This window comes from Hippocampus bargibanti, linkage group LG18 (assembly GCF_051943395.1).
Source record: "Hippocampus bargibanti isolate YZ-2025 linkage group LG18, ASM5194339v1, whole genome shotgun sequence".
Lineage (NCBI taxonomy): Eukaryota > Metazoa > Chordata > Actinopteri > Syngnathiformes > Syngnathidae > Hippocampus > Hippocampus bargibanti.
Window position 1 is genome coordinate 14835249 of NC_142751.1, and position 9760 is coordinate 14845008.

Here is a 9760-nt window from a genome sequence, read left to right on the forward strand (position 1 = left end):
TTGTTTGCATGCTGTTAAATGTCTGGTTTAAGTCAATAAGTTAAAAATGAAATAAAAAGTAAATATCATTTTGGAATTTTAGTTAAGTTCATGAACTGAAAAGAGATAGCTAGCTAGCGAGATGGCTAGCTCGCTAGACAAATAAATAAATAAATAAATAAATAAATAAATAAATAAATAAATAAATAAATAAAATTAGGTCTCATTCAATTGAATCATTTTCTAAAAGGGAAAGTCAAGTCAAAAAAAAATATTTAAAAACTTATGTGTTGGTGACCTTGAGAGTTTTGAAATGCGCTTAGAAATGAAATGTATTATTATTATTATTATTATTATTAAAAAACATCTTTGGCTTGACTTAGCCTTTAAGCAGTAAAGTGGAATACAGGCAACATCCGACTCATGACCAGCTCAATTTACGACCACCCGTACTTACGACCATGACCTCCAGATCCTATTTTTTCGAATTTAAATTGTACGCCTGGCACGGCAACGCGCTAGCAGGCTTGCAACGCGTACAAAAATTGTGGCCAACGAGCCAGCATCTCACGCTCGCACAGCAATCGACTGCGTGATGGCACCAGAGAGGGGAGTCTCTAGTCAACATTTTCAATGGATTTCGATTTACGACCATTTCGACTTACGACCGTTTGGTCGGAACGGAACTCGGTCGTAAGTTGGATCTTAGCTGTAGTGGCAAAAGTGGGGAATTTTACAGCCCGAAAAACAGTTCTAAAGTTTGTGACAACCTGGAAGCTGGAAGAGTTGGCAACATGTAGAAAGAGTAGAAATGCAAACAATTATCTCACATTTTTGGGGGTGTTCAGAGCACGAGTGACTCTTTTTGTGTATTGACGGGAGAATCAGCCAAACTGAAGAGCCAAAAAAATGGCGGAATTAGGTGAAGCTCATGGACACTGTGTGCTCTAGAGCCTTCCGGCGGAGCGAGGCGATGCTCGTACCCCTCCACATGTCACTGTCCGGTGGAGATGAGCACAGCTGTGGCGAAACGCTCACGTTGGTGGGGGTCACCATGCCGGCGAAAGGGGGCTGGTACAGGTGCGACTGCAGCCCGCCGCCACCGCCGCAGGACATGTTGGACAACCCCACGGACGTGGACGGCGGAGGTGCTTGGAGGCCGCATTGGGAGTGGGCCAGGGATTGAGCCATGGGGGGCTGGCGGCCTCCCAGCTGCAGTTGGGACATGTTGGCAGGGGCCCAGCGCCCGTCATTGGCGTGGAAGGAGCACAAACCGTCCCCCATGGCGGCCGCCGCTGCTACCGCCGCCGCCGAGGTGAACTGCTGAAGGCCGTGATGCGTGGGTAGGAGCGTGCCCGGAGCCCGGAAAACGTTGGTGCTCTTCTTGCGCTTCTTCCACTTGGCACGGCGGTTCTGGAACCACACCTGCAACGGTACCAAAACAACTCTATAATTACACACATAAAAAAATCTGTAGTGTGCATAATAATAATAATAATAATCATCATCATCATCGACTGTAAAGTGTCCTTGAAAGCTTTGAAAGGTGCTTAAAATGTAATGTATTATATTATTATTATTATTAAATGTTCTATCAGTGTCAGCAAACATTTCAATTTTAATCCCACAAAACACCTCAAATGATAGACAAGCTCCCCCCTTAGCACGAATTATTTTAGTGACATTTATGATCTTTAATTTGTGATTAAAATATACACGTGATTGGCCACTTTTCGTTTAAAAAACACTGTCCTTCATCAATAAAAATTAATGAGAATTCAATTTTAATTCGGCTATTTTGTGGCTTTTTAGCAAATGTTAGCTAGTTAGCCCCGGTGTGGTTTAATACACGTACTGTATTTCAAAAACGCACTTTCGACTCCCTTTATTGGTTTGAATGGACTCTCTTATTTGGGAAAGAGTCTACTTTCGTTTCGACAAAGCACTTTCGTCTATTACTGTTCCACGCGTTTTAAAAAAAGAAACGATCCCTTCAGGTTTTATATTTTACTTTGTTCGTTATTTAAACATGTTTGCATCACGTTTAATCGAATCATTTATTTTTTTACGATCCCCGTTTTATTTATGTGTTCGAAAAGAGGCGAGTGCACCGCACAGTTGCGTAAATGTTCTCAACGTACACGCGATTGACCTTCAATTTATTACATTTTTTTTTAAACAGACAACCGTTAAAACACATCAATAAATCATCACGCGGATCATAAATGTATTCCTTTACGGTTTGTATACACAAAGCGTGTCACGCTTTTAACGCGGATTTTAATTTCCAAAATAAAACAAAATGGAGTCTCTTGCACACGAAATAATCCAAGACAAAAAAAAATGCGTGTCGATGCATGATAATAATTTAAAAAAAATGAAAATCAGGCATGTGCTGCCGTTAATGCGGAGGAAAAGCACCGGTGACAAATGTTGATGATGTTATTTCCCTTACTCGTCACATGATGGATGGCAACATTTGCGGAAGGAAGCCAAGCTGCTCTAATCAAAACTAAAACATCAATTTCCCCCTCTAGATCTATATCAACATATTAGCAATATATATATATTCATCATTTTTATACATTTTAAAAAATATGGGATTAAAATGAAAAAAAAATGGCGACAGCTTGTGTCGTTTCTGTCTGATGAGCATCATTTCACTCATTTTATGCAAATTGGCCATACCGTTTTAATAAGAACAATAACAGTCGTGATGATTATGGTTATTGTGATGATTATGATAGTAACGCTGATTGTTATTTCAGGCAGAAGAGGCCTCTTTCGATTGGCTTTCATGTTTTCTATTCGATAATACTTTGGGGTTTGATTGCGTGAACGTCTTGTGTTTATACTCACAATTATTATTTATTCATTTATTTATGACAACAGTGATAGATATAAGAATAGATTTGGATTAGCAATTGTACATATTTATATCGATCACAAATGCATCGTTGGAAAAAAACTGAAGAGAAGACAACATATTGAAACTTGTTTTGCTGTTTATTTTAAACGATAATATTGTAAACTGAGTGTTGTAATTGTCGCTATTTTATACAAATCAACAAAAATGTAATTTATTAGATTTGGAGAGTTTGATTAATTTTGTAACGCCCCTTTAAATGTATTGGGTGCCACGAACTATTTTGTTCGGCGCAATATTATTTTTTTCTCACGCTAAACTGAATGTTATTCACAATGGCGACAGCGTTGCGGTACCTGCACTCTGGACTCGGTTAAGCCGATCCTGAGGGCCAACTCCTCCCGCATGAAAATGTCCGGGTAGTGCGTCTTGGCGAAACTCCTCTCCAGCTCGTTAAGTTGTGCCGGAGTGAATCGTGTCCGGTGCCGCTTCTGTTTCTGGGCCTGCTGCTGCTGCTGGTTCGAATTCTGCGGTGGTTGACCGCCATTTTGCTGCTTCTCCTGTTCCTTGATCACCTGGACCGAGTTGGAACGTCCTCGGTCTCCTCCTGTCGGCCCAGAGACGTCGTCGTCGCTGGCGGCGGCGACGGGGATCATGGTGGTACCGTCCACTCCATCCGGGCCCGGACCGAGCTCTGCGGAGTGGCCGAGTTCCGATCCACTTCCGGTCAGTGTGCACTTTAAAACCTCGCGGTGGCCCAGCAACTCGGCTGCATCTTTCATCCCTGTGCGTGTGAAATAAAATATTAATTTCATATTAATTGACTTATTTAGCATTTTTTCTACATTAAAGGTCAATTTTAACCGAAAAAACGGAGTTACACTCTTAATAAAGTTTGCTGGTACTTTTGTTCGTTTGTTGACGAGAACGAATGAACAAATCGTTATAAAAAACATGTTACAATAATCAATCATAACACCACGAAGAATCGAGTCAAGATTATGTCACGCAAAACAGTTTTAAACTTCCAATTTTAAGATAATAATACTATAATATAATACAAGCGAATAGATCGCAGAATCATGAAAGATTTTACGATAACATGAGCTACGGACGCCAGGTTATAAAGTTGTATTATTTTTCTTTACACGGTTGTTTTAATTAAATTGGAGTAAATCCTGAAAAATATATCAAATGTCAAGCGGATATTTATAAAAGTGAACTGTGAAAAGAACTTAATAAGCTGCCTTTGTAATACTCGCCAGGTACTCTCCATTCGACCATTGTTAAATCAAATTACACAGTTAATGTAATAATAATAATAATAATTGCTTTTCCGATTAATTAGACACGTACACGGTGTGCATTGACCGTGATATTCGTGTAAGTGTTGCGCGTGTGTGTGGAGCTTACAGCAGAGTTGAAGCGCCGAGTTGGGCGACGACAACTCACCCAGGCGAGCATCCAGGAGGTCGGCGTGAGAGAGCATCACCTGCCGCCCCCCCTTTTTACCCCAAAAAATAAAGTCGATGGGGGGAACAAAAAAAAGCGTGTATTACTATTTAGGAAATCTTACTGTCTTTCAATGAAAACAAATTCGCTTTGTGGTTAAGACGTCCAGCTTGCATTATAATGCACCTTTTAGAAGGACGGGGAGGTGCCTAAGGGGCGAATGGAGATTCGGGTGCCCGACAGAGACGGCCAATCAGAGGGGGAGGAAACCCCCCGAGAAGAGGCTCCGTCTAGCCACAGTTGGTACAAAAACACGCACACGCCATAAAACACTTTCTTTCCCATCCATCCAGCATTTGATAGCTCTTAATTGGTTTTGATTTGTGCCCCAAATTAAACAAAAACAAGGTATTGAACCCTCAATAAGAAAAAGTAGCGCTAAGCTAGCTTTGTGTCATAGCGGGGTTGCGTTAGCACACATCGTGAGAATCACTTTTGAGAGGGTTATTTCGTGACTAAAATGTTTTTAAAATGAAAAACTGGGCTCACAGTTCGGTTTTAATCGAATTTAGAATAATGTAATTTTTAAATACAAAAATATCACTGAATATTCATGTTAGCATATACGTACAGTATTAGCCCCAATATGGTAACTTGAACTTTAGTTAGCTATTAAAGTAATCTTCAACACCCCATTTTGCTTCAGTCATTAAAACTGCAAAAAAAAAGTGTAATTTAATCAGACGTATAGGTTATCCGAAAACAATATTAAAGATGTTTTAATACATTAATTGTATTTCATTTACCTTCAACTGAATTCTCATACTTAATAATAATAATAAAATACATTTATTCATTCATGAATAAATCGCCATTCAAAACTCTCAAGGTCACTTTACAGTCACAGGATAAGTTTTTCTGTGGTTGAGCAGCGGCAGCCACACGCTCCAGCGTTCACTCAGCCCGGAAGTAACCCAAATAGATAGCTAGCTAATATATAGCTAATAGCTAGCAGATAGATTGCTAATAGCTAGCTAGTTAGCCAATACTAGGTAGCTAGGTAGCTACCTAGATAGCAAATAGCTAGCTAGCTAGATAGACAGATATGTGATTACTTCTTTCTCTTGTTTCTATTTATAATTGTATTTTATTTATTATCGTACCTATGCTTGTCTGTGACTGTAAAGTGTCCTTGAGAGCTTTGAAAGGTGCTTAAAATGAAATGTATTATTATTATCATTATGAAGAGTAGTATCCCACTGCTAGCTTGTCGCGTCGTTTTACATTGTATCAAATTGTCAAAAAAAATTGGTAGCTTAATGCTAACAGACAACACAGTGTTGCAGAAAAGACAGAAGACATACGTGATGGTGTTCCAGTCAGTCTGCAGTGTATTTGTGTGACATCATGAGAACAAACACACACCAAAAAAAGTTGTATTGATAAGAGAAGTTAAAAAGCGTGTGCGTCATAAAGAGAGCAGGTCATTGTGGTGGTGTCTCTTTTTCAAAGGAAAAAAATATGGGAAATAGAGGCGTGTGTGTGTGTGTTTGAAGATTTGACATCCGCTCCGGGTGAGACATCATGCCTCCAACTTGATGGAGTCCAACAGGCTTTTGGCTTCCTGGTACTCGGGCGACTCTGATAATTCCTCCTCTGATTCCTGCAATGACGACAAACACAAGGCAAAATCAATCAATCAATCAATTAAAAAAAAAATTAATTCACCTGGCAAATGTGAATACTGTACAGACGCAGCACCAATTTGCCACATCCAATATGGCCGACAGGTTACGCTATGATACGCCCTCAATGCGACGTCTATGCATCGGTGATGTCATTGGGCTGGTGTTGCGCATAAAGCAAATGAACCATGTTTTCTTCACGGTTAGCGTTTCAAGACATTTAAAATGCTAATAAGAAAGAAATATTGCAAATTTCCCCATTGTGGAACAAATCAAGGTTTTCTGATTCTGATAACCTATTTAAAAAAATAAAATAAAAAAGACAACTGACCAGTAACTGCGAAAGGTCGCCATGGGCGACGGTCATGCGCCGTCGGCTGTCAGGGATCATCATGATGGTCTCCTGCAAGCTAGCCGTCTGGAAAATAGCAATAACCACAATTAATTACAACAAGAAAAATCAGCCGGCGGATAATTTATAATCTATCTATTGGTATATAGCTAACTCCTAAGCTTATTTGCTATCTATTAGCTATCTTGATAGCTAGCTATCTAGCTTACTAGTAAGCTATCGATTAGCTGTCCAGCTAGCTCGCTATCTATCCTTACATCCCTGACAGATGAAAAGTAGTTGCGTCAAACTTTAGAAGTGTTTCTGCGCGGGAATACACAGCTAGCTGGCTAGCTATATAGATAATAGATACCTCGAGATTGCAAATAGATAGCAATTAGATATCTAGGTAGCTAGCTAGCAAGAGGCCAAATTAAGCTACGTATCGCGCTTTAACAACAGTTGAATCTGTAACAAAGTGCTTAACACAGACGACTATCATATACAGGAAATAAAGAAGTCACAAAGATAGTAGAAAACACCAGAGAGTAAATATTTTGAAGAAACCAATTCTGAAAAATACATACGGCGACTATATTATTGAATTATAATTTATAACATTGGTCAAAATTGTTGGGATGTAATTTATGATTAGCGTTAGCAACAATGTCGTTTTCCTGTAGTCTTTATATGCAATTAAAAAAAAAAAAACGGTTCAAAGCGTGCGTGTGAATGCAACGACTGCGACACGAGGGCTAAGCGCCGGGCGTTCCGCTCCGGAGAAAAAAAATGGCGGCGCCCTCTGGCAGCGGTGGAATGATCCCATCAGCGATGGAATAAAAAGATGACACTTAGCCACGTATCGATTGCATGAAAACAAAGAAGCTCTAATCCATTCCGCCTCCGACGCATCATCTCCAACCATCATCCATCTGGCCTCGCCATTAACGCCAGCCAAGCGTGCTGCCGCGGCTCGCCTCCCCCGCCCCACCCGGCCACCGCGCTATGAATGAACAAACAAACACACCCATGCTTGGAATTTTAATGCTAAGCGGTAAACGTCGTCGACGTCTGCGGGAGAAAACACGAGGCGATTCGGACTTTCACGACAACAACCCAAAATGGGAAATGACGTCACGGAAGGAACGCCCCTGACCGACAAGTGGGCGGGACTTTCTGAATCTGCCCAGTTCCGAGCTCATTTTGTGGCACTTTAACAAACTAAAATGTCCAAAAAGCGCATGAGACATCCAGAAAATAGTCCATCCGTGTCACGTACGTGTTGCTTGATGAGGAAGGCGTCGGCCCCCGTGGCTTTCAGTTGGTCGATTTTCTCCTCCTGCTGCTTTGCCTCCGTCCGGTATGACGCCTCCTCTTTGGCTAACCTGCACACGGAAAAGGCTTCCTTCAAGGAACAGATCTCGGCATCCCGACATTCAAAGTTTTTGTCTTGGTCAATTTTTTGCGCAGAGCTTTATGGAAAAGGCCCGTAGAAGTCATTTTACAAATTATGGATGCAACTTGTCCGGAAGTGTCGGTTGTCCTTTAAGGGTGTATTTTGCCTTTCGTACAATTAGCTAGGATGGGCCCTAAAACCTTCTTTGGGATAAGCAGTTTGTTGAAAATGGACAGGAATGATATTTTCTGTTTCTGATGTCAGATAATGGGACAAGTATGAAATAATGGGTGAAATGTGACCTTGTAAATTGTAAAACTTCAACTTTTTGTCTCGACAGAGGGAGACAAAGCCCACGTTTGCCATGCAGTGATGCAGCAAGTGTAAATCTTTAGTTTTGGCGGAAATAACTATTCTTTGGAGGAAATAAATATTGACTTTGGTCTGAAGTGGTATAGGGAATATGTCAACTAGAAAGTTAGTAAGAAAATGGTCTAATGACAGTCGATTGGCTATAAGCAAAGCATATTATGGATTAATTTCTTTTATAATGTTGACATGGTTTAACGTGACAGACGTTGACGCCGTAAAACGACTTCACGAGCATATTTTGAACAAAAGAAATTATGTAACAAAATACATGAAATAAAGAGCAGATGTCATGTGTGACAGCCACAATAGATACACTGAGTGTAGCTTGTCGTTAGCCACACCGCAGCTAATTTGTAAACAAACACCAAATGCGGAGGGAAAAAAAACCACAAGCGACGAAGACAAATATCATAAGATATATAAAAACAGGGCAAATAGCGTAATAGTGTGTCACATCATCCAGGAGGCCTCGGTAACGCACCGCAAAAGAGTAAAACCTTACCCGGAAGCAACGTCGCATCTTCGGGCAAATCTGATCGTAAGCGAGGCTAAGCTAGCTAGCCTGCTAGCCGCATCACTTTCTCTCTCGCCGTCACTTTTTTCTTGATGTAACAATCTTAAGGCAAACTTACCGCTTCAGAACGCCGGTTTTGATCTTAATCTGTCGTATTCTTGGGTCGGCCATGGTTCCGGAAAGTGAAGTTTATCGGGGACAAAGAGCAGTTGTCGCGTGCTTGAAGCCAAGCTAGCCGGAAGACGGTGGTGGTCAAGGCAGGCGTGACGAGATGATGGCAGCGCAATCGATCTAAGTAGAGAGTCAATCATAAACGATTTGGGACTTTCGGTGGTATATCAGTGTGAAATAGACTAATTTAAAAAAAGGATTTACATTGTATTTATGCGACATGAAATGCTCGCAAATACGATTCAGTGCAATTTGTTTAATAACGATTTGCTTGCTATATTGCATGCTACAATGATAGTAAAGATGGGACCACAAGTACTTTTTTGGGACAAAATAACAAGAAAAACGATTTCAACCTGCCTTATTTTTTGCCTTCATTGATACAGGCAGCCTTAATTGATAAAGAGTAGGCAGGGGGAAAGTGGGTGGCTGGGTGCCACTATTGGCTAATTTGTGGTTTAATCAGCATTTGTAATGAGACGCTAATTACCGCAAATTGGAAATAAAAGAAAATTACAAGGAACTTCTGTCAGAGTCCAGTGATAATTCACTGCTAATTGTTATGATTAGAGCCAACTGGATGACTTTGAGATATCGCAATGCTACTTTCTAATGTATCCGCGTTTAAGTAAATTTACCCAGAGACTGCTAAAAAGCAAAATGGCCGACTTCTAGTCATTGTGCATCATGGGTGTTAAACATTTTTGCTATTTATGTTATGATAGACATGTCCAGCCAATTTTGTTTCAGTCATTACGTTATACACAATTTAATACCCCAATAGTGTCCGCGGCGAATTAATTTTATCTTTTAAAAATTGCCTAAAGAGACAGCTAAAATCCAAAATGGCTGACTTTGTCCATCTTTCCTAGCATGTTGTTGAGGGGGGGGGGCGGCGTGTTGTCTTGGATAGGGCAGGATAAACGTTTGTTTTGACAGGGCTGGCGGATCCCGGGGGCTCCATGGGGGCCCAGGTGGCCTTGACAAGATGAAT

At 40.7% G+C, this 9760-nt stretch overlaps 2 protein-coding genes across 5 annotated transcripts; both read right to left on the reverse strand.

Moving 5' to 3' along the window:
• Window positions 1–335: 335 nt before the first annotated feature.
• Window positions 336–4375, reverse strand: otpa (orthopedia homeobox a). 4 transcript variants are annotated; one of them, XM_089020518.1, is made up of 4 exons: window positions 4259–4375; window positions 3202–3629; window positions 963–1404; window positions 336–872 (listed from the first exon to the last, which is right to left on the reverse strand). In XM_089020518.1, the coding sequence occupies exons 1-4, from the start codon at window positions 4332–4334 to the stop codon at window positions 733–735; spliced, it is 1086 nt and encodes a 361-aa protein (XP_088876644.1). In that variant the 5' UTR covers window positions 4335–4375; the 3' UTR covers window positions 336–732. The 4 variants fall into 4 exon arrangements, with proteins under 4 accessions (XP_088876644.1, XP_088876645.1, XP_088876646.1 ...); XM_089020519.1 differs by having other exon boundaries at window positions 4298–4364; XM_089020520.1 differs by having other exon boundaries at window positions 742–1404.
• Window positions 4376–5664: 1289 nt separating this feature from the next.
• Window positions 5665–8871, reverse strand: tbca (tubulin cofactor a). Its single transcript, XM_089019695.1, has 4 exons — window positions 8714–8871; window positions 7593–7698; window positions 6314–6400; window positions 5665–5960 (listed from the first exon to the last, which is right to left on the reverse strand). Exons 1-4 carry the CDS (start codon window positions 8764–8766, stop codon window positions 5880–5882), a joined length of 327 nt encoding a protein of 108 aa, XP_088875821.1. The 5' UTR covers window positions 8767–8871; the 3' UTR covers window positions 5665–5879.
• Between the last annotated feature and the right edge of the window lie 889 nt (window positions 8872–9760).